Raw genomic sequence first — 25838 nt, forward strand, 5'->3', positions numbered from 1 at the left:
CATTTGATGTTAGTTTATTAAATTTAGAGTTATTAAGACAAAAAATAGACCAACGATACAAACAATAACATTTATTGAATTAACATATATAACTCTTTATTAATGACAGTCAATTAATAATATTTACTATCTACGAGTTTTATGGCATAAAATCCAACATTATACCAATTACAATTTGTACAGAAGATGAGTAAATACTTCACCTATTTGTCCAATGTGTAACAATGCTGAAGAAACAATAGACCATTCTCTAATTTCCTATTCTCGATCAACGCTTTTCTAGAACAAAATCTCAAAGTCTCATATTCTCTGTGAAAACTTTAATGGTTGTTTTAGAGAAAGATAGAACGCAATCAATTCATTAAGCACTCAAGAATATTTAAATATCACTACTATTACATGTTAGGCCTTATGGAATGATAGGAATAGTATTTGGCTTCAAAAACCAACTCCAAATGTTAAGGTAAGAAGTTTGTGGATTATGAAGTATTATGAAGAAATCTTGAAATCGAATGTAAAAAGTTAATAGGTTAATACAAATGCAATCACCTTTCCCACCTAATATTACTCGAAGTTGGACTCATCCATTGATGAGTTTCTTCATATTAAATGTGGATGTTGCCTGGAAATCATATCCTCCATCAACTGATTTAAGTGTAATCATCAAAACTTAAAAGGAAACCTCGTTGGAGTAGCTACTCGTTCATTGGAGTTGGATTAGAAAGCTCCCCTTGCTAAGATTTTAGCTACTTGGGAGGGAATTTGTTCTGCAAAATCCTTTTCCAACCCTAACATTATTGTCGAATCAGATTGTGTTCAAGCTTTAAATCAAATCACTAGAGATGATTGTTGGTCTTATGCTGCAAACTGCTGGATTGAAGACATGAAATTACTTAAGGAAGATTTCCGATGTATTTCTTTTAGGTACTGTAATCGCAAAGGCAATAGGGCGGCTGGTTTTTTTAGCAAAAGAAGCTAGGGTAAATGGCCTTAACTCTCATTATGTTTTAACTATCTACGTGGATTATAAACCTTGTCTCATTGGACAAATCTCCATCTTATGCCCCAATGACTTCTTAATAATTCTTAAAAAAAAAAAATAATGGGATGGGGATGGGGAACTCCCCGTCCCCATTTAGTTTATAGGAAATTTTCTTCTTCCACTCCCTTCCTCACTCTCCACCTAAATCTCTGTCATGTTAAGAGTAGATTCCAATAGAAAAATAGACATCTCTAATTGTGCTATATTGTTAAATATTTTTGGTATGATGGCTATATTTGTAATAGACTCAAGTTTTAATTTAATAATTTTCGTTTATATTCAGATTTAAAAAAAAAAAGAATAAAAAAATAATTTATCCAGGCGAAACGATGAAATTCAAAAAATGAAAAATGTAAATTGATGGGGGAGAAATTAGAGATGTTGCGAATAACGAAATGATGAAAGCATAAAAAAAAGAAAACAAGGAGAGGGGAATATTGTTTAAATATTTGATGTAAGAAAAAGTTTAAAATAATGGGAAAAAAACAATGAATGCCTCGAAAAGTATCTAACTGGCCTTAGGTCCACGAGTTCAATTCGAGACAGCAGGCTGGGCTCCGAGAGAGAAAAGGGCAGTGGAGAGAGAGAGAGAGAAAAAGAAAGAAAGAAAGAAAGCGTTAGCAGGGCAGCAGCGACACCGCGGAAACCGCCCATCGTCCTCTGTCACCACCACTACTACTTTACCAGCGACCACCAGGTGCTCCTCTCTTTCACCTCCATTTTTTCTTCTTCTTTCAATTTCCCTTTCCGGACTTGTCCCTCCTTTTTCCTTTTTCTATTTGTTTAAATCCACATAGCTATTATTGGGCAACACGAACAAAATTGTCAGATCCCGCTTGTTTTAGGGTTTCTGTGAATATTTCATTTTCGCTCGAGATGTCGTTAAACTGTCGTCGGAACAAATTCAACTCTACTATATGTTGAGTCGTTTTGGATTCATGCGATACTGGACAGCCCAACACAAAGGGTTCTGTTGCTTTTACTACCAAGTCCCCCATTTTCGATCATAATTTAAGAATCGGTGATTGATCGGCGATAGAGATGGTTTCTGGCCGGCACCGGAGTCGGACGCCCTACGTGGGCTTCTTTATGCAGCTTTGCCTTGTTCTTTTATATATTTATTATTTTTTTACGTTTACCGCAAGAGAACATTATTTTCCATTTATTGAATGCTCTTTTTATGTGCGGGAAGAAGCATCTTCCATTTTCCTAAATATTGGATTTCCCCGTTGTTCCACAGCGCGAGAAGACAGAATGGTGCCGCTGAGTTGAGCTTAGTAAAAGGTCAGTTTCCTTTAATTTTTGAAAGGAATCTAGCTGAATCCCGTTACACCACCCACATGTCTTCTTTCTTCTCTCATATCCTTTGCAAGCAATGGAGTTGCGTCTCAGTTATGTTATAATATAAATTGCTAAAACGAATCCCACGCCCACTTTGATAATTTTGCAGATTTTTAGAAGCTGAAAATGGTCGATACAAATTCAATTGATGTGATTCTGGACTTCTTAAAACGGAATCAGTTCACAAGAGCCGAGGCAGCATTGCGAAGTGAGCTCAATAACCACCCAGATCTGAATGGGCTTCTCAAGAAACTTACGCTTGAAGAGAAGAGTTTAGGGGACACATTGGAGGTAGAGAATGGGGACAAACCAATGGTGGAGACTGGACCGATAGGTTCGCAAATTAATCTTGATGTTTCCAAGGAACTTATTGTGAAGGAAATAGAGTGTGGAAGTGGTAGAAATGGTGCTGAAAGCAAATGGAAAAATGATTATACGTTTGGAGAGAGGAGTAAATCAAATGATGCAGTTGGAACAAGTGACAGGAACTTCAGCTTTTCTCAAGGTTCAGAGGATACTGTGCTTGATTTATATTCATGGAAAGTAAAATCTAGCAACGGTCTCGTAGGAGTCTCTCAGAATGATGGGGTTAAAGATGCAAATGACTTTCCAGAGCTTCAGGTCTCTGAAAAATCCAGATATCATTCTGGTGAAGTCTCTGAATCAAGAAAAGCCAGCTTCAAGTCAGGTGACAGTGTGATTTCATCTAGTGATAAAAGAGACTTGTGGCATGGAAATGCTAGCACAGCAACTGTGGAAACCAAATATGACGTTGCCCAAAAATCGGAACCAAAGGAACTTGATCAGCAGGTTAAGGCTACTTCTGCATACATGAAAGAAAACACTGCAGATTTGTCATGGTATAAAGGTAAAGATTCGTCATCATCAGATTTGTTGATGGATTGTTCTGTGAAGACTGTTTTTCCGTTTTCCAAGGGAGACTTGTCAAACAGTTATGATAGCACGATTTGTTCTGACAAACTAGATGCAAAGAGAAAAACAGAGGTGAATGATATAAGGGCAACGATTAAAGAGCAAGTAGACGAGGTAGGAAGAGCTTTATATTTTGGCAGATCTCAGGACAGTGGTGAGCAAAAAACTCTAGGCAGTTTAAGTTTAGCTCTTGTGGCTGAAAGTCAGAAGGAGGAATTGCCTCGATTGCCACCTGTCAAACTGAAATCTGAAGACAAACCTTTGAGTCTTAATTGGAAGGAAAACTTTGAACGTGATGGACAAATTGCAAAATTTACTAGCATTGACAGCTCCCTTCTTATAGGGTCTTATCTAGATGTTCCTGTCGGGCAAGAAATTTCATCAGCTGGTATGCTCTTACACTAATAGAGACAATTCCTTCTAATCCATAGCAATTTGATACTTTCTGCATAATTTTTGGGTTATCCTCATGATTTCCTGATAATTTTGATGTTTTTCTTTCCTTGCACTATCTTGATTTTAAATTGGGATTAATTAGAACAATCTCTCTAAACAGATGAGACATTCTTTGTTTATTTCATGATCCTGCAAATATATGGATTGACCAGATTAGTATGTTCTTTTTAATAAAAAGACCTATTTAATGATAAAAAGTAGTTCCGTCCTAACTTACTTGGTGGTACTGGTGACCAGATTAGTATGGCCAGTTTTCTTGTGTGGACAAGGAGCTCTTGTTCGTTTTCCTTCAGGTTCCGTCGTGCTCTTTCTAATAGGGAAACGACTGATGTGGTTGCTCTCCTCTCGGTTCTTAAGAGTCATCCTTTTCGTCTTGGGGGGAGAGATGTGAGAGTTTGGAGCTCTAATCATTTAGAAGGGTTTTTGTGTATGTCTTTCTTCCAGTGTTTGACTAATCCTTCTCCTTTGGGTGAGCCGGTCTTTTCATTGCCGTGGAGGATTAAGTTCCCTAAAAAGGTTAGATTCTTTACTTGGCAGGTTCTTCACGGCCACATTAGTATGTTGGAGAGGCTTGTTAAGAAGATGCCTTCGTTGGTTAGACCTTTCTGCTGTATTCTTTGTCAGAAGGCGGAGAAAGACTTGGATCATATTCTTTGGTGTCGTGAGTTTGGGAGCTTTGTCTGGGACTGTTTTTTTCAGACGCTTTAGATTGATGTGTGTTCGCCACAGAGTTGTTAGAGATATGATTGAGGAGTTCCTCCACAATATGCTATTTGGGGAGAGAGGGCGTTTTTTGTAGCTTGCTAGCGTTTGTGCTATTATTTTGGTGCTATGGGGTGATAGTAGGGTGTTGGGGGTTTGAGAGGGATGCTGGGGAGATTTGGTCTCTTGTTTGTTTTCATGTGTCTCATTGGGCTTCGATCTCGAAGATCTTTTGTAGTTATCCTATAGACATGATTTTATATAGTTGGAGTCCCCTCTTGTAGAGGTAGTTCCCTTTTTGTGGGCTGGTTTTTGTTGGCCCGTGTATTTTTTCATTTTTTCTTAATGAAAGCTGTTGTTCTTATTAAAAAAAGTATTGATAGCCTGATATCATCAATCAGAAAATGAAATTGGGACAGCAAAAATTCTTGTTGTCAAAGTTTCAGTGTCATATCACACAGGACACTGGAATTTTTTGTTGGGCTTGTTTTCTCTGTGTGCCCTTGTGCGTTATTTCATTTAACTCAATGTGTAGTTTCTTAAAAAAAGTTTATTGTCGTATCTGATTTAGAGTATGTTAACATAATTCTTTTGGCGTGTATTTATTGTGTTATTTTGATTATAAATACTTTAAGGATATAATCTTGAGATTGAATTTGAAGGTGGAAAGAGGAATGCTGGTGGCAGTTGGTTGTCTGTAAGCCAGGGAATTGCAGAAGATACATCTGATTTAGTTTCTGGTTTTGCCACTGTTGGTGATGGCTTAAGTGAGTCTCTGGACTATCCAAATGAGTATTGGGACTCTGATGAATATGACGATGATGATGATGTTGGATACATGCGACAGCCTATTGAGGATGAGACATGGTTTTTGGCTCATGAGATTGATTATCCAAGTGACAATGAAAAAGGAACAGGGCATGGAAGTGTCCCAGATATGCAGGATAGAGCTCAAACCAAATGTGAGGATGATGATCAATCTTTTGCTGAGGAGGACTCTTATTTTTCTGGTGAACAATATTTTCAATCAAAACATATCCAGCCAGTCACAACTTCAGAGGATCCTATGGGGTTGACTGTGACTGAAATGTATGCGAGGACCAATGAGCATGATTTAATGGCTCAATATGATGGGCAGCTGATGGATGAAGAGGAATTAAACTTAATGCGTGCCGAACCTGTGTGGCAAGGTTTTGTTACCCAGACTAATCAGCTGATAATGTTAGGGGATGGGGAAGTTGTAAATGAGTCTAGAAAACCAAGACTTGATGATATTTGTGTGGATGATGATCAGCATGGTTCAGTTAGATCAATTGGTGTGGGGATCAACAGTGATGTGGCAGATATTGGCAGTGAAGTACGTGAAAGCTTGGTGGGAGGCAGCAGTGAGGGGGATTTAGAATACTTCCATGACCATGAGGTTGGAATTGGTGGCTCCAGACTTCCTTACAATGATTCAGACAAAAAATATTTGGATAGATTAAACAGGGATAAGAAGAGCTCTAGTAAACAGCAACCAAATAAACAAGCATCTAGGAATGATACTAGCATGTGCTCGCAGAAACAGAATCCAAGTGATGGGGGATTTTCATTTCCTCCACCCTTGAGAGATAGACAATTGGTTCAGGCATGTTCGAGCAAGTCTTTGTGGTCTAACAACTCAAACAGAGTGATTAATGATGAAAATGATGCTTCATTAAATGCTTTGATGCAATCTAACAATGATGTGCTTGCTTCTTGGGGGCCAAAAAATTCTGATTCTTCGCCTGATAATAGTCTTAGGGATGAAAATAATGCTAATGCTGTAAGGTCCGGGAGTTCAAGTCCTTCCATGCTTTCCAACTATCAATACACAGAAAGAGCGCACTCCAAGATAGAAAATGATGATAAAATCAGTAGCGTAAGGGAAGAAGATCCCGTGGCATCACTTGAGGATGAAGAGGCAGCTGCCGTACAAGAGCAAGTAAGGCAGATAAGGACTCAGGAGGAGGAATTTGAGTCTTTCAACCTCAAAATTGTTCACCGTAAAAACAGGTATGCCCTGGATGTCACACATCAGTTTTGAATTAATCTCCTTGTTTTTTATCTTAGATTCCCGTTATTGAGTGATCTGAGGACTGTGACTAAGCATGTACAAATAATAAGTAAGTTGTACTTTTGTTATTGTTCTTTTTTTGCCTCCCTTAATTTAATTGAAAAAACATTCTCCACTCTGTCTTCTCATAGGAAATCTCTATGCTTCTTTTACAAGTATCTGCACCTTCAAATGCTGTCTCGTCTCTTGCTTGTTAGGAGCTCATGATGTCTTGCTCCAATTATATGAATTATGTAATTTGTACTCTTTTTTTAACCAACTAATTAATTAATTTATAATTTCAATTTAATAAAATAATAATAATTATTTTTAATTTTCTGATGAGGATCTTTAGCAGGAAATTTAAATGAGAAAGAAAGAAGTGGTTTTTTTTCTGTCTTTTGCAGTGCCGGAATATCTGAAGGTGATTGATTTGCACATGGGAGGAAGATATTAGATTTTTGATTGTGACAAAATGGCGACTATTTTTTCTGAACTTTCTTTCCATCCTGTTTCCATTTCTGTGAACCATCTGGTTCTTTGGCTTATTGACAACATTTTCCATATAATATTTCTTTCTTTTTTTCTTTTTTGAAAAAAGCTTTTCATATAGCATCTCATTAAAAATTTCAAAATGTTTGTTATCAAAGCTCTTTAGTGGTTTTTCCGTTCAAGATAGCTCTTGAATCTGGGATGCATTCCATTTCCCTTTTTTAACGAGTCTTATTTGTCTTGGACCTCTTGGTTTTCTTTCACCTTACTAGTTTTGTTTGGTTTGTTATTTGTCCAAAGGTTTTTCATTTATTTATTTTTACTGTGGTGTAATTTGAGCATTAGTCTCTTTTCATATACTTAAAAGAAAAGTTTTGTATCATTTAAAAAAAAAAAATCTAAATTAGATGATGTTCCTAGGGGATTTGATGAGTAATTCTTTCGAGATTGCATACCTCTATCTCTTTATTGAGTAGTGGAAGACTTCATTGTGTGTGTGTGTTTTTTAATCACTTGTATTGTAAGACGGAAGTTATTCTTTTGTCTTTTTTATTGTAGTAAGATACTTTGTTTTAAATAAGTTCTTTGGGAGTAAAAAAAAAAAAAAAAACTTGCACGCGTAGTATTATGAGTACTTACTAATAAGTATGTCCAAGATTTTGACCTTTGTGTTATTGTTACTCAGAACTGGTTTTGAGGAGGACAAGAATTTCCACGTAGTATTAAATTCTGTAATAGCTGGACGCTATCATGTCACTGAATATCTTGGGTCAGCTGCATTCAGCAAGGCGATACAAGCACATGACCTGCACACAGGCATGGATGTCTGTATAAAAATTATAAAGAACAACAAGGATTTTTTTGATCAGAGCCTTGATGAAATAAAGCTTCTAAAATATGTTAATAAGCACGACCCAGCGGACAAATACCACATTCTACGACTATATGATTACTTCTACTATCGGGTAAGTGCTGACTGATCATGCATGCTTATTTCAGTGATAGATGATTTTTCCCCTTGTCCAATCATGTATAGCCATTTGTAGTAATTGTTTTTGAACACGCTTAAAAAATTCCCTCAGATTTTCAAGGGTATATGAAGTAGGTAATATGCCCGATTAGCATTTATTGTCATTCTTTTTCCTCAAAATTGTCTCAACAGGTTTTAATGATTGGTTGAATTGCCCCCCCTTTCCCCCCAGGAGCATCTGTTAATTGTATGTGAACTTCTGAAGGCAAACCTGTATGAATTTCACAAATTTAATAGAGAATCAGGAGGAGAAGTGTACTTCACCATGCCAAGATTGCAGGTGTGTGAAGGTGAATAATTTTGTCTTTTTTTTTTTTTCCTTTTTGAAAGTGGCATTGTTTTAAACCAACGAAAATGGTTTGTTGCAGTCGATTACAATTCAATGCTTGGAGGCACTTCAGTTTTTACATGGTCTCGATCTTATACATTGTGACTTAAAGCCTGAAAATATATTGGTGAAAAGTTACAGTAGATGTGAGGTGAAAGTTATTGATCTGGGAAGTAGTTGTTTTGAGACGGATCATCTCTGCTCCTATGTTCAATCCCGATCCTATCGTGCCCCAGAGGTTATCTTGGGACTTCCATATGATAAGAAGATAGACATATGGTCTCTTGGCTGTATCTTGGCAGAACTTTGTACTGGCAATGTAAGGATTACTCAACCATATATATCAACCATCTTTGTTGTATTTCTCTAGGATTAACATTTATTTATTTTTTATTCAGTAAAGAGAGATTATGGAAATTGCTTGGTTAATAAATATACATTGAACAGACGACAATTGGTTAAAATTGTCTTGTTTTGTTGTGAAGATGAGTGTAAGCCTTTGGCTATTTTTACCTTCGCCAATTAGCAATTTTAAAGCCTTTATGATGGATCAAAAGTCTTATGATTTCCTTCCCACTGTCATCACCATATCATCTAGTGGTTTTGCATATTCTAAACAACAGTATCTTGTTCAAAACACATTTCTTACCAAGGTTGACTTGAATTTTGGAGTTTTTTTTTGCAAGTGCCTAGAGTTTATTTGGGGGTAAAGTTCATTCTTCTTCAGTAGCATTTTTATTTTTATTTTTAGTATGCTGCTGAAAACGGTTCATATGATACTTCGCTTGCAGGTCCTGTTCCAAAATGATTCACCTGCTACATTACTTGCACGTGTGATCGGAATTATAAGTCCTATTGATCAAAGTATGCTTGCTAAGGGACGAGATACATACAAGTATTTTACCAAGAATCATATGCTGTATGAACGAAATCAGGTAAAATATTTCATTAACTGAATGTGATATGAAGCCTCCATATTCTTCAAAACCATTTATTTATTTCTCAAATATGCTGCATGATATGAAAGTAATGTGCGATGTATGTTGCAGTTTACTATGCACATGCGATTTCATGTTTTTCGTATAATATAATTGGTTATTTTTCTCACACAATTTACAGTATGAGCTCTTATGGTGAGGCGAGGAGTATGTGATGTATGTATTTAAAAAGCCATCTCTGTCACATTAGTTAATTCTACTTGGTGAAGATCTCATTTCAGGATCTTGTTTCTTTATCAATTTTTTATTTATTTTAAACTGCTAGTGGTAAAGTCTTGATAAAAGATCAAAGTTGTAAGAATTGATACATCTGGAGGGACATAATTGTTCACTTTGGGATGTTTAGGAAAGAATATACCTGTCTTCTTCCTACTTACACGTTACACGTTACACCAAAGCGATGAAAACTTGCAAAAGAAAGTGAAAAGAAAAAAAAATGCGGTGATAAAAATGAGAAGTCTGCTTCAAGTGCACAGTACTCTGTCATATCAGATTATCTTGACAAGATTAGGAAATGAATAATAGTTATTTATTTATTTTATCTTTTTTAATTTTTAGTAATTAGCAAAATTTCAGTGAAAAAAAATAAAAAATACACGAGGGTACAAAAACATCCCAAAAGGAGCCTAATTAACCCAAGAAAGGGTTTCAGCCCTCTAAAAATTCTATTGTTTCTTTCTCAAATCCCCTGCAAAATAGCTCAAAGACATGCAGGCGACAACCTACTACCCTTATTCCGGAAGGAGGAGAATGGGAAAGAAACTCCTTCAAAATGTAACTACAACTCCTTGACCAGGCCAAACTGAAGGATACAGCCTCAAAGAAACCACGCCATAATGATAGACACAACTAAGGCGATCCAGGACTTAGCTGCTTCCCTGCAGAGGATACTTTGTAGTGATCCCAGTTCAAATTAAATTAGATAAATATCTGTGAATGGCTCACGAAGGTATAATTTTCAGTGATAAAGCACTTCCTGATTAGGAACATGCAGTCACTATTCGCTAACAAGTTGAACACCTTTCTATTTGGAAAGTCACGTGACATTGCCGTGAAACAGCTCAAAGCAATGCTGATAGTTTAGTTCAGCCTGAATGGTAAGGTCAAAAACATTTTCTTCTTTATTTTTTGAGTGATCATGCCCCACGACCAATCTCACATGACAACTTGCTTGATCCTGCAACATTTGGATATCATGAAAACTTGTACGATATTAAATCCTAAATGGGTTGCCATGCCACAATGAATTAAACTCATTCCCGTCATTTTTTTATACCCATGATCCATCTAGGCCAACCCATGATGAATTTTGTTGAATAGACCATAGCTACTGGTAGTGGTACATAAAGAGATACATAACAAATACATTCTTTGGAGGAAGTTTAAATATTGGTTTGTTATGGAGAAAACAACCAACAAAAGCCATATAGCCTAACAGACGAAGGGACAAGGTGTCCTTTTTCAGGAAGTTTAAATATTGGTTTGTGGTGGAGAAAACAACCAACAAAAGGCATATAGCCTGACAGATGCGAAGGGACAAGGTATCCTTTTTCCAAAAAAAAAAAAAAAAATGGAAGGTTACGTGAAAGGCCTTTCACTCTAAGTTGACAATGAAATTGGAACAAGTACAAAATAACTTGGGTCAAAACCTTGAGCTGATTGTAGAAATATAGGTTTGACCTCAAAAATAACATTGGGAGTTCCACTAGACTGCTGAATGAAAATCCACTATATACCAGACGTGTGGAGGAAACTTCATATGGGACCTAGTCCCAGCCCAAAGAGAAAAATGGTCTCATTAGCTGAATGGGTAATTGTGAGAACTACTTCAATGCTGGATCTTTGTCTGAGATCAGTTGGCAATAGCATGCAATCAAGGGGCTTCTCAAAATCCAGTGGTCATTACCCGAAGATAAATTGGAATAAAAGACATGGTTGTCGAATTTGGAGTTGTATAATATAACCATGGGCTAGTGGAGCTTCTGTACCAACAAGAGGCCGTGGATACCCAGATCATCCCTAAAATATTTGCTCACAATGGATAAAAATACATCTGTTATCTTTAAGAATTCCACAACTTATTTCAGCAAGATAATCTTATTTGTGTGTGTGTCAAGAAAAGAGAGACAGATATCATTGACTAATTCAAGAAAATTTGAGAATTTTCTAGTTGACTTCGATCTTTTTCTTTAAGGCCTCTAGACTGTTCACGTTTTTGTCAATTCAAGCAAATTGAAGAGCTTTTAATCTTCTCTTTCTCTTCCCTTAAAAAGCTGTGAACTTCTTCCTCTTCTGTTTCACTTGTGCACATTTTTCTGACTGCGATGTAATGATGTAATCATCAGTTTTCTAATATGAAAACGTTTAGTATAGTCTATGATCTATACTTTCTTCTTTGCCAAAGCATTGCTATCAGTTTAGGCTTCTTTGTATGCTTGCGTAGGAAATGTTATGGTTGACGTGGTGTATGGACCATCTGATTTTAACTAGATGAGTTTTCCAAAGCCACTTAGAAATCCGAATCTTTTAAATAGTTTTAAATATTGGGTCTGAATATGTTCAAACGTCCCCTACTTTTTCTTGTTGCATGTGATTTTAGTGCTCTGTCGTTTTTTCTCACTTACCTGTCCAAACTTTCTTTCGTGTTTTGTATTTGCTCGGTACCATCTATCTGATTAAAGAGATCAGATCACGAACATAAATCCAAGGGTCCTGGATTTTATATGTAGCCACTTAATTTTCTATATGGAGGCCCTTTAGTATTTCTTTATACAATAAATAGGGAAGATAGCATTTATCTTGTTAGCTTTGGTAACAATTTTTTGCTAGTTGAGTTATCTTTGAAATTCTTTATTCTCCGTTGAAAATATTTGATTTCATGATGTCTTTTGATTTTAAAATTCACTTGATTGTCTTGTCGAGAAATGAAGGTTTGCCTAATACTTCTGTTGGGCCATTCAATATCTTTTTAGTTACTTATCCATGAACGGTGCTACCGTACCCACCTTTATTCTATAAATACCCTACTCTCATTCTTCTTCATCTCTCTCTTTTCTATTTTATTTTTAATTTTTTAATTGACACCTACGATGGAGTTTTTGTTCATGTTTATCGTGTTATGTTACACAAGTTTTGCATCTTTTTCCAGGAAAGCAATAGACTGGAGTATCTAATACCGAAGAAGACATCATTAAGGCACCGTTTGCCAATGGGGGATCAAGGGTTCATTGATTTCGTTTCTCATCTGCTTGAAATAAATCCCAAGAAACGCCCTTCTGCATCTGAGGCACTGAAACACCCATGGCTATCTTATCCTTATGAACCCATTTCTTCGTGAGGTCTGGGTTTCTTTTGGTTTTGATAATATATTACAGCTGTCCTCGTGATTGTAGTTTATTGGCTTTTCAAGCAGGATGGAGCCGCAATGTGATTCATGGTTAACATGGTTGGCCTTTCTAACTGATTTTTGAAGGGATTTTTGCACTTCAAATTTCTTCCCAATCGAATGAAAGGTTTGTTCAGTTTTTCATGTTGTACCGAACTTTTTTATCCCCCTCACCAAGTTGTGCCCTATTTAACCACAATCAAAATGTAGTTTTTGCTGACGTTATGTATTCTTGGGGTTTCTCTATTTTTATCGATTTGGAATGGGGGCAATCTTGTTGTACATGTATGATAATTCTTTAGGTTACCAGTTATATTTTGCGAAAATATTAGCATCCAAATTTGTAGAAAGGTCAATGATGGTACGTCTACGTCAGAGTATTTATGGTCTAGCGTTTGGGTCCTTGGGGCTTCCTTTTTCATTGTATCAGGATTCAGTATGTTGTGAATGCCTGTTAGGTTTTATTAGATACTAGGGCTTTCCTGCAATCTCTAGGGAGTCTGGTGACTAAAGAAATGGATATTTCACGTGCAGATTCATGATGGTATTTTAAAATGTCGTTAACAAATATCAATCCCATTCTTTCCCTTCATCAACTTTATTCTCCTCTCTCTCCCTCTTGTGTTCTGATATTGAATATGACCGATGTTCATGACACGAATTAGGTTATATGTGCTCCATGTTATTCCTTAAATAAATTCACTTACGATGTAAACGACTGTACATTTCTTTTCTGCATGCATGGTTTCTTTCGACGGAGAAAAGGAAAAAGTTAAGAAGACGAAAGGGAGAAAAAGTTGAAAATTTTCTTATTCATGGGATTTCAATTCTGATCAATTTATTTAATCAAATTTCTGTATAAGTTCGTTAAGGACTTGAAGGTTTATATTCATTAACTTGAAGCGTTTTTAGCTGCAAATCATGGAGCCAAGGCAATTAGAGAGTGCTACATGCGCAGCTCAAGTGTGATCTATGATCAAAGTTCACGTATGTTCATGAAGTCTTCCCTTCATCAATACTAAAGCTTTCTACCTCATAATATTCCGTATTATATATACCCAAAGTTTTAACAAATAATAACGAAACCACCTCCTTTTTCTCAACAACTATCGTTTATTGTGATTGTGTCGCCAATGGCAATTACCAGAAAGGAAAGTTTTACAATTTCTTCTAGACTGCGCTAGCTGTAGTTGTCAGAACGTCCATATGACTTTCTCAATGAGATTGTAATGGTCTTGACACAAATATTCTTTACATTACTCATGAATTGGGTCAAATGCAATTTTGAGTGAGTGCATTGAGCTTCGCTTTACTTGTACAGATTTTATTGATTTGTTGTAGACTTGAAAGTACAGGGTCATTGGAGATGAAATTAGTTCTCTAACGGACCTTAGACGGAAAAGGAGTCGTTTTATTAATTCCGAAAGAGTAAGTATGATTCAAAATCTCACTATATATACACTAAACATTCTTAATTGTTGGAGTTATACTCATTATTGACGGTTCAAAAATAATTTTTTCAGAACTCTAGCGAATGATAATTTCATTAGATCGGTTAGTAAAAGTAAGATAAAAATCTAATTTTAATAACCAAACAAAATAGAAGTCAAGACAAATAGTCTTTTTTTGGATAATAAGGTGAATATTCCATTCTTAGAATTCTGTTAACTAGCTAGTGTAAGATCATTCTTCTCGAGCTCTGCATGGTGAGTTGATCGTCTTGATTTTCTAGCTTCTAACGGGATATGATTTATATATCATTTTAGATACACCAACATCAACCCTATATATATAATTTTGATTTCCTTTTGTTCAACCGTTGATGAGTTTGCTGCTAACTAACCATGTTGACTAATCTACTACATAACATATATGTAAAAAGGTAATGAGCTACTCCATACGTTAAGCTTAATTACTTGCATGGGGATGGACCAATTACTAAATTACACTCGGCGAAAAGTTAGAAACCAGAAGAACGCAAATATATGTTGAATTAAATAGCTAATTTTCTGATTGAGAAGATTTTCCTCCCTTTGCATATGCCTTTATCATCCATCTAACCACTCGATGGAAGTAATATTCGAAAAGTAACGACTTTCATTGACAAACTTCTTCACACAATTTCTACATATAAATATGTCAATCCAATTTTTAAAATTATGGAGAGAGAAGTTAAGTGGGAAGTGTAAAATGATAAGGACAAATTAAGTTGGGACTAAAACGTGAGGGTTTAGTAGTGTTGGAAGACACAGAAGAAAAACACGAGATGACCCAACAAAGCTTAGAAATAATAGAAATTATAATAAAAGTAATGTAAGTGTGAAATTGTGTGTACAAATTACAATGGGATAGAAAGTATGTATATATGTAAATTATATATGGGTCTGGGCGGGGTGTGATTTTCATGAGTTAGAGGGAAATGTAAGATAAAAGGAGGGTTTTAGGGTTAATAATAATAATTATACACATATTAGGAATAGGATGAGATGGAATCGTTATTAGTGGAGGTTTGGGAGGCAGAAAAGAAATCAATGAAGGGAAGTACCGATTGATGTTCTCCATTGTTGACCTCTTCATAATCCTCTTTTCTTGAGTTGTCTATCACTTCACTTCCATTTATGGACTCCGTGTTTACGTTGAGAAAGTCGTAATAATGAACGGATGCATTAGTACGTGCTGCATCCACTGCATGTATATATATAAATGGTCAGCTCAGATTAATTATTGAAGAATGAATTAAAATGAAAGAATAGAATGAAATAATTTACCAGATGGTGGTTTGGGGATGAACAATGAATTAGAAGTGGGACATGTATGGAGTTGGAGAAAGGAAGAAAGAAGAAGGCGATTATGATTATGATGATGATGATGATGATTATTGTTGTGATGATGAAGAGAATTAGATGGGGTTTGGGTTTGGGTTTTGGATTTGTTTCTAGACCTACGAGCCATGATGACGTGCCAGTGGTTCTTGACGGCGTTATCGGTGCGGCCAGGGAAAAGCCTTGCGATGATGGCCCATCTGTTGCCGTGAAGCCTGTGCGAGGCCATAAGCCTCTCTTCTTCCTCCTCCGTGAAAGGGGTTCTGTTGATTCGTGGATCCAACTGATTGAACCATCTCAACCGGCAGCTCTTCCCCGACCTTCCTTGCAGCTTTTGAGCTATGGCGTTCCAGTTATGAGGCCCGTAACGCTCCACCAGTTCTCGAAGCTTCTCGTCTTCCGCAGGCCGCCAGTGCCCTCTGCTGCACATTTTCCTAATTAAAAACCCTAATAATCCTCCCCCTCCAACCCAAAATTCAGATCTTATTTTTTATTTTTTTACCAAATAATCAAAACCAACCAACTTTGCACACACACACACACACACATATATATCTATCTTTATAAGTAAGTAATAATAATAATTAATTAATCAATATTCCAAGTGTGACAGAGCAGCTGTTTGCTTCGTACGTACAGTAGCCAGCTACCTCATTTTTGGTTCTCCTTTCAACGTCTTTATTTCCCAAGTTTCTAACCTACAACCCTCTACTCATAAAACACCTCTAATTTCTCATATTCTCTTCTCTTGTCTTTCTTTCTTAATTACCCCACCTACCTTATTCTCTCACTTCATTCAAATTATATCCATCATTCCAATTTTAATGCATTATTATATTCTTGTACTTCAGCTCTCTAGATGGCTTAAGATCCGATTGAGAAAGCTGATTCAGGTTGCCTTTACTTTTCAAACCTAACTAACTTTCTAAACCTCCAAACTTAACTACCCATTCCTTCAATTCAAATACACGTGTTCTTTTCAACTCAACTATATTCCATCTATATATCTTGTTTTGGGTTAATATTTAAAAGTCAAAACCATAAAACTTTGAAGAGTTTATGTGTATTATTACGTAATACATCAATTACACGAAATCAATTTAGTTGCTTCATTTCGTTTTTTCGGTTATCCCATTCATAATGGTGGTTGGTTTTGTTTTCTCCATTTTTTTTTATCAACTTAGTTAGATTAGATGGACTGATTTGATCATTTGGTTTTTCAAAAGGTTAGTTTCAACAACATTTTCTTTTTTTAATTTATCTCGTAAATTCATATAATTAAGTCGAACCAATATTGATATTTATTTGAGCTAAAAATGGGTATATTTTTGCATTCATAATTATCATATTCTAGTACGTTTAAGTGGCATCTCACCTATTGCCAAAAATTTTAATCTTTAAAAATCTCTCACCTCTTGATCGAAGATATATTTTAACAAGTGCTTAGGTTGGAACAACTTATTATGATTTAGTTTACAATTAGATAATATCTCAAATATTGGTATTTTTTATCCGTATTATGATAATACACAACTTTAGACAACTTAACTGAGCAATAATTGACATGCACTACTTTTTGTTTAGATTAGAGAGAAAAAAAATGCTCTATTGATCCATTTTTTTCACATACTTTATGCTACTAATTTAAGACTTGAGCGTTAGGATATTAATCCATGTTCTCATATATATGAGCAATAAGGCTGCACCTAACTCATATGCTCTCCACTTCTTTACCACACACAAAAAAAGAAAAAAAAAAAAATTTTAAAAAATAAAACTGTCATATGATATTATTTTATTGGACTATATTTAAGATGCACCTAGTGCATTCCAAGAGAGCACCCAAATTTTTCTCCATATATATTTATATTTTAAAGTCCCATATTACTTCTATTTATACAAGAGCCTTTTTTTTTTCCTAATATACAAGAGGTTGAGGGATTAGGAGGTGCATCCAACAACTAGGTTAATACATCCATAACATCGTCATCATGTCTCGATGCAAATACAATATCATTAATAAAAGAGATGTACGTGAGTGAAAGAGAAGCTCAGAGTTTAGTACAAGTAGGGAGAGAGATGCATCAATTTTTATGCATCACTTTCTCATCACTCATATAAAAAAAAGAAATAAGAAGGATTTGTCATATAACAAATTATGATTGGACAACATGGTGAGATACACAAAGATAAGTGTGGTTTGAAATGCACCTAAATATTTTTCTTTTACGCAATAGATTATATTACATATGTTATAGTTATGTTGTTAATGATTCTAGAGGCGAATTATTATTTATTGTGTTCTTTCTTGTCCATAAATGAGAAGGTTATTTTTTTTTATGGTCGTACAAAAAGGAAGTTAAAAAAATTTGGGTGTACGAATTTGTAGTGTAGATAACAGTTATAGATTCTGTTAGGATGATGGTTTTCAGCGTCGCTTCTGCTCCCTAACTGAAGAAAGGCTTCTGAATGCTTCAATGCATAAAGTAAAAGCAAAGCTAAAACAATCAAACAATATAATATATAATATATATATTATTTTCAAGGTAAATTTTTACAGGTCATTTGTTCTCTAAACCAATATATAATTTATAATAATATTATACATTAGTCATTAGGTATCACTTTGACTTTGACTTTAATTCTTTGCATGTTTTTGAAATATATTTTCAAATTTTTAATTTAAAAAATAAGTATTTTAAAAGAAATTAGAGTGTTTGACAATTACTCAAAATAATTTTTTAAATATACTTTAATCAGTTTTTATAAAAAAAATATTTAAATAAAAATGATTTTTTTTATAAACATTTTTTTTTTCTTAAATCAATGCAAACGGATCTTTAGTCAATTAGAACTATCCTCTTCGTACCATTATCAACTCCACACCCAACTCTCCGTTGTTTCCTCTTTTTTCAATTTATGTTACAAATATTAAAAATAAATCCGTTCTTATTTCTCTCTTTTTTGGATAATATATATCCAAACTAATAATAATAATAATAATAATAATAATAATAATAATAATTTTGGAGAGTTGGGGTAGCATTCTCTGAGGTAGGAGAAATAATACAGTGTATGAGAAGGAAGGGTAAATTAAAAGAGAGAAGTGTTAAGTGGTATATATCTTTCAACCACCTTTTAGCTTATTATATGATTTCTTGTAAATGAATTCCCATTAACAGTGTATAACAATGTGTTCAGATTTGTTGCTAATTAAACTAATTTATTTTAACTCGTCGTACTACGTGTGTTGCACGTGTTTTATAATGTTGAAGATGAAATGTATTGAAATAAAAGTTTTATAGATATAAAATACAATAAAATTGAGTATTTAATGAGTGAAAAATTTGAAGAAAACTATCAACGGATGTCTTCTCCACAAAAAATGATTTTTTTATTAATTTAAATCTTTGATATTAAGAAAACAAACAAACTCCTTAAAAAAATAACAAACTAATAATATTTGCATTTATAATACAAAATCTTTAAAATAAAAGTGAACCTCTTATATTAAAATTAAAAATTGGTTTCTAATATACCTATAACTACGGTTCAATTTCCTTAGAATTTTTTTTTTTTTTCAGAAGCTAATCAATTTAAATCTCAATCTCAATCTCAATCTCATACAATAGAATAAAAAAAATTAATTAAATAAAAATAGATATAAATAATATTGTCAACAGAAAAAGTAGTTTAAATATGTGAGAAAAATGTAAAAATAAACATGCAAAGGGATTGGTGCACCATAAAGAAAAAAAAAATACCTTAAAAAATTGTGGGAATAATTTGATTCATTTATTGAGAAAATTTATATTCAAAATTTAATTCGATTTATTCTTAAATCCAATTTCTAATTATTAGATAAATTTTGATTTTTTTTGGATGAAAATTTCATACATGTAAATGTTTTTTTTTTTTTTGAAAAATATGCATTTACTTGAATATGATGATATTATTTAAGAATATTAGATAAAATGAGATTTTTTTTAAGACTTCAAATCATTTAACGTGAATTTATTGATTTTTTTAATTTTTTCTTTTAAAAAATTCTTTTCACGTGAATGATAGATTCTTAGATAACATGAGATTTTGTCAATTTTTTTTTAAACATCAATTAAATTTAAATTTTAGATAATATGAGATAGAGATAAAATGTGATTTTTTTTTAAAATTTTTTTTATTTAAGGTGGATTAGAGATAAGACGATAAAGTGTGTGTATGTGTGTTTTTTTTAATATGGGAATGCAAAATATATATATATAGGGATTTCTTTTAATATTACGTGTGAACAAAAAAAAAGGATTTTTTTTGTTTATCAATTTTTTAATTTATAATATGAATGCCAAAAATAGGAAGAATTTTTTTTTTTTTTAATTTTTAATTTTTTTCCATTTATTTAAGATGGAATAGAGATTATTGGAGATAAAATATAATTTTTAAAAAAGTAATTTCAGGAATTAGAGATTAGAGTATTGTAATGTGAATAGATAAGATGTATTTAAAAAAGAAAACAACTTTTTATGTGAATGATATATTCTTAGATAACATGAGATTTTGTAAAAAAAAAACGTGTATTAGTTATAAATTTTAGATAATAAGAGATAGAAATAAAATGTGATTTTCCTTTTATAAAATTAGAGATAAGAGAATAAAATATATATATATATATATTTTTAAATATACTATCATTTAACTTGTGAATTAAAAAAAAATTCTTTTAATCTAAGTGTGAACGCCAAAAAATAGGAAAAAACTTTAATATTATTTTTAATTTATCGTGAGAATGCCAAAAATAGGTGGACATCATTTTTTAGTTTTAAATTTTTTTCCATTTATTTAAGGGAAAATAGAGATTATTAAAGATAAAATGTAATTTTTATAGAAGTAATTTCGTAAATTAGATAATAGAGAATAAAATGTGATTTAAATTTTTTTTATTTAAATATTGTTTAATTTTTAGTTACAAATATTATTTAACTCAATAAATAAAAAAAGTAATTAAAAATTATTTAATTTATTTAGTTCCAAATATTTTGTAATTTAATAAATAAATAAATAATTAAGTAATTGAATTATGGGTTCTTTTTCAAATTTAATAAAAAGACCCAAATTATTTACAATCAATAGCAAAATTAAAAAATAACTCAAAATGGATGGAAGAAAGCCCAACCCAACATGTGAAAACCGAAAATATCTTAGCCCACACAAAAAGTCGCGACCCGCCCAATGATTAATTAGATTATCCAAAACCCGCACAATACCTGCATTTTCCACGTCTTCTTCTTGTAACGGCAACCGATAACCATCTATCGCCCTCTATCTCGCCGGCTTCTCCCTCTTCCGTTGCTTCATTTTCTTCTCTTGCCGCTGCTGCTTCATTTTTTGTCTCTCCTTCCTCTTCCACTTCTTTTGTCCTACTGCTTCATCTTTTTCTCCCGTTGCTGCTTTCGATTTTTCAAGGTTACAATTTATCATCAAATCTTTCAATGTTATAATCATTCTCTTTTCTTTTTATTTCATTAATTCTTCTATTTGATCATACTTATTAAACATTATTGAACCTAATTTTGTTTAACTAGATGGTAAGACAAAAATGGTCAAAGTTGTTGGAAACAAAGGAAAAGGAAGGAAAATAATGAAAGTTGAATCATCAATAAGCAGAGCAAAGACAAACAAATTTGAAGAGAAGAATAAAGTAAAACTAAAATAGTTGATAACTTCAAATTCTCCATGTATCAATAAAACTTTAACATCAATACATACTTGTGCATTATGTCAACTACTTATCTTAGGAACTTTAGCAAAACTTTAACATCAATCCATCTATTATCGATAAATTTGAATTAAGATAGACAAGGATAAAATACTATCTCTGTCTATCTTTATCCATCTCAGATAGACAGTGATAGAATTCAATGGTAAACACTAATATTTATTTCTATAGTTTCTATATGATTTGCACTCTATCTTTGTTTAGTTGAGTGGATCTATTATTGACAACTTTGAATTGAGATAGACAGGGATAAAACACTATCTTTGTCTATCTCAGATGGATAGTGATAGACTTCGATGGTAAACACTAATATTTATTTTGACAGTTTCTATATTGTTTGGACTCTATATTTTGTTAGTTGAGTGGATATATTATTGATAACTTTAAATTTAGATAAACAGTGATATAATTCTATCACTGACTATCTGAGATAAACAATGATAGAGTTCTATCACTGTCTATTTGAGCTAGACAAAGATAGGATACTATCTCTATCTATCTCAGATAAACGGTGATAGACTTCAATGGTAACATTAATATCTATTTCTATAGTTTCTATACGGTTTGATTCAGTTGAGTGGATCTATTATTGATAACTTTGAATTGAGATAGGTAAAGATAGAGCACTATCTCTGTCTTTCTGAGATAGACAGTGATAGAACTCTATCACTGTCTATCTGAGATAGATAGAAATAGAATATTATCACTGTTGGAATGTATCAGCAAGTAGCGAAAGCAACAAGGATCAATAAGCACTCTAATTCATTAATTTTGGCAGTAACTAAAGTATGCTTATATAGTAACAAGTGGGTTTCAAGTCATACCTTTGTAGAACTTCTTCAAATCTCGATTCTTAGCTGCAAACTTCTCCAAATCTTGCTGTGGACCACCTCAAGATCTTTCTCACTATCCTCTTGGAACTTTAGATTGAGTTGTGAGACTTAAAATAAACTTGAAAGAAGGGAACTTGGAGAATAGCTCACAGCAACAAACCCACTTGAAGAACACCTTTTTCAACACGAATTTTTCAGCAAAAGTTCTATAGATTGCATGCTTCAATTTTCACTCCAATATTCTCAATATATTGCAGACTATCATGCAAAGAAGATGGCTGCATGAGATGCAGCTCATGTTTGGAGTTTGAAGCCAAATGAAGTGGGTTTTGTGTGAGCTACTTTGAAGGCAAAATAGAAAAAAACCATTTTTTCATTTTGTGTTGATTTTCCAACTTTTCAAATTTTCCAAATTGATTTCAAAAATTAAAATATTATTAATTTTACAAAATTAATTTCATAAATTAATTTTTCTAATAAAATTAATAAATAATCATTTAATCAATTTAAATAATTCTAATTAATTTAATATCAAATATTAAATTAATTTTACACAAATCCACCTTCATATATTTAAAACATATTTAAATATTAATTCTCCTATGCCGTTTAATTCTTAAAATTAAACGTGTAATTATATCTCATATAATTACTAATTTCTTTAATTCTAATTTGAATGTTTCAAATTAACTTATCACGCTACTCTAAAGCTAATCTATTTATGAGCTAGTAGGGGACCTCGCAGACCTATAGATCATGGGCTTCAACGATCCGAGATTAATTGGCCAAACTTATTACACCGAATTAATCCCCATTAACTAATGGGTCACTCCACTAAAATCCATAGTTGAACTCCCCTCATTGTAGATATATTATGTCCACTTGATATAACCATGATTAGTAAGTTAACCCTTCACAGGTTGTTCGTAATAACGGTTGGGTCAAATATCTATTTTGCCCCCGAGATTACCTCTTATTCCTTAAATCTCACTGATCCTCTAATGAACAATTGATTTGTGATCCAATCAATAAACCGAGTCCCTCTCGGGCCAATGAGAGGGTGGGGCCCCTTGTTCAAGACCCAGTTTCAACACTTAAGGGAACAACCTATCTACTATCTCTAAAGTGGGTAGGAATGAATTCCTTCTTACACCCTATATCCCCAGTTATCTACCCAGTCTTACCCCTGAAATGGAAGTTTATTGAGCCGGTGCTATTGACCCAACCCTTATTTATGCAAATCTAAGGATAATCCCAAATAAACAAGAGTTCATAATTAGCTCAGGATTAAGGTCAAGTTACCTAGGTCATCGCTTTGAAATAGTCAGTCTTAAACAATAAACAACGTTATAAAGTAAGAGTGACTGATTTCGTAGTCCGATCTTGTACAAACCCATTTGCACAGGACGTCCCCACTCCTCATGTCATAACATGTACGAATTAGGATCACTTCGTTTGTAGCACTTTACAAGTCTTTTGTAACAACTATAGAGTAAGCCGCATCTAATAGTATTACCAGAATAAGGCATCCAATCTTATTCATATACTATAGATCATATTAACTATTTACTTGAACCTGGTCCACTTTAATATCTCCACATAAAGTTCAAGTACTCATGTAATAGTCATAGGTCTTTTTAGGTTTATTGGATTTCTAATAAGCAATACATATATTCAATAACAATTTATTGAATTTTTAGAATAAGTTTTATAGTTTACAAACCACGAGTTTTAGGAACCTAACAATCACTGTCTATCTGAGATAGTCAGTGATAGAGTTCTATCACTGTCCATCTGAGATAGACATAGATAGAATACTATCTCTGTCTATCTCAGATAAACAGTGATAGGCTTCAATGGTAAATACTAATATCTGTTTCTATAGTTCCTATATGGTTTGCACTCTATATTTGTTTAGTTGAGTGGATCTATTATTAAAAACTTTGAATATAGGATAGACAGTGATAAAGTTCTATCATTGTCTATTTGAGATAGCCAGAGATAGAATACTATCTCTATCTATCGTATCTTAAGTATACAATGATAGAGTTCAATGGTAAATCTGTTTCTATAGTTTCTATATTGTTTGTACTCTAGATTTGTTTAGTTGAGTAGATCTATTATTGATAACTTTGAAATGAGATAGATAGTGATAGAGTACTATTTCAATCGATCTCAGATAGATAGTGAGATAAACAGTGATAGATTTCAATGGTAAACACTAATATTTGTTTCTATAGCTTCTAGAAGGTTTGCACTCTATATTTGTTTAGTTGAGTGTTATTATTGATAACTTTGAATTGAGATAGACAAAGATAGAGCACTATCTCTATCTATCTCAGATAACCAGTGATAGAATACTGTCTCGTAATATTGTTAAATATTATTAATAGTTATCTTAATAGTTGTAGGCATTATTCAAATTTTACTTTCTAACATATTGTTAAATATATCTTTTCAACAGGTGGAACATGAATGGATCAAAGAAAATGAGAACAAAAGCTTAAGAGTTACAGTCTACTTTAGTGTAGAGGTTTTAAATTTGATAAGAACAAAGTTAGATGAAACAATTTTTCTAAAAGTTTTAAATGGCCCATTCATACACTTTCTTAATATTAAAATGGCCAAAATACCCTAACCAATTCCTCAACTACTAGAAGACAATGTTATACAAAGAAGTCAAATATCCTTTCATTTAACTTTAATGGCCGTATAGCAGAATTTGGGTTGAAGGAATTTTATTTAGTAACTGGATTGAAAGGCCATAAATTGCCTCAATTAAATTTAGGACAAAGCAAAGTGTCTGAACTTAGAAATACATTTTTTCTTCATGACGATCATATAACTAGGAGAGATATAAAGATAACTTTTAAAGCACTGCTTAATGAGGAAGAGTCATTGAAAGTTAAATTAGCCAATCTCTACATCTTAGAAACTCTTTTAATCTCAAGTAACAACACAACCATGTCAATTTCAAATATCTAGACATTTTGGATAATGAACAAGTTTTCAAAGACTATCCTTGGGGAAGATTGTCTTACAACCTAACCTATCATTTTTTAAGAGAGCATCATATACTGAGAAGAATGTTGTCTACCTTCAAGGATTCCCATTGGCATTAGTTTATTGGGCTTTTGAGACAATTCTAAAACTTTCCAATTTAGATGTTAGATTTGGAAGGAAACTTGGAATCAAAGGTCCAAGAATCATCACATGGGAGTGTTTGGAGTCAGATGAATGGAAGACTCTAAATGATAACATTTTTGAAACCGAAAATATAAGTAATTTCTTAAATGAGAACATTTTCATTGTCTATCACTTTAAAGATAGAGAGTGATAGACTATTATCACTGTCTATAATTGATGGTGCTAGTTTTTTCTCTAATAATTAAACATTTGTTCACTTGTAGTTTTGCAAGATACCACTGCATCCAACAGAAGAAGAATGTCAATCAATTTTCAAATATTTCATAGAAGTTGAGGCAAAGGAGGAGAAAGAGAGGGAAAAAGAGAAGGAGAAAGAGAGGTAAATGAACGAAGAAAAGAATGAACAAATTCAAGAAGAAGGAGCATATAGAATAATGACAAAAATTAGTTAATTAAGAAAAGGCCAATGGAAAATAGTATAA

General features: G+C 33.2%; 2 protein-coding genes across 3 annotated transcripts; one reads left to right on the top strand and one right to left on the bottom strand.

The window, feature by feature from the left end:
• Nucleotides 1-1535: 1535 nt before the first annotated feature.
• On the top strand, nt 1536-13349 carry LOC120083887. Of its 2 annotated transcripts, XM_039039795.1 has the most exons (10): nt 1538-1739; nt 2283-2326; nt 2493-3704; nt 5137-6508; nt 7726-8005; nt 8243-8350; nt 8439-8717; nt 9190-9333; nt 12545-12734; nt 12809-13349. In XM_039039795.1, exons 3-9 carry the CDS (start codon nt 2510-2512, stop codon nt 12731-12733), a joined length of 3567 nt encoding a protein of 1188 aa, XP_038895723.1. In that variant the 5' UTR covers nt 1538-1739; nt 2283-2326; nt 2493-2509; the 3' UTR covers nt 12734; nt 12809-13349. The 2 variants fall into 2 exon arrangements, with proteins under 2 accessions (XP_038895724.1, XP_038895723.1); XM_039039796.1 differs by lacking the exons at nt 9190-9333; nt 12545-12734; nt 12809-13349 and having other exon boundaries at nt 1536-1739; nt 8243-8360; nt 8439-8653.
• A 1701-nt stretch (nt 13350-15050) lies between these two features.
• LOC120083763 (transcription factor MYB54-like) lies at nt 15051-16073 on the bottom strand. Its single transcript, XM_039039622.1, has 2 exons — nt 15550-16073; nt 15051-15466 (listed from the first exon to the last, which is right to left on the bottom strand). Exons 1-2 carry the CDS (start codon nt 16031-16033, stop codon nt 15252-15254), a joined length of 699 nt encoding a protein of 232 aa, XP_038895550.1. The 5' UTR covers nt 16034-16073; the 3' UTR covers nt 15051-15251.
• Between the last annotated feature and the right edge of the window lie 9765 nt (nt 16074-25838).

The sequence above is a fragment of the Benincasa hispida genome, chromosome 8, assembly GCF_009727055.1.
Source record: "Benincasa hispida cultivar B227 chromosome 8, ASM972705v1, whole genome shotgun sequence".
NCBI classification, from domain to species: domain Eukaryota; kingdom Viridiplantae; phylum Streptophyta; class Magnoliopsida; order Cucurbitales; family Cucurbitaceae; genus Benincasa; species Benincasa hispida.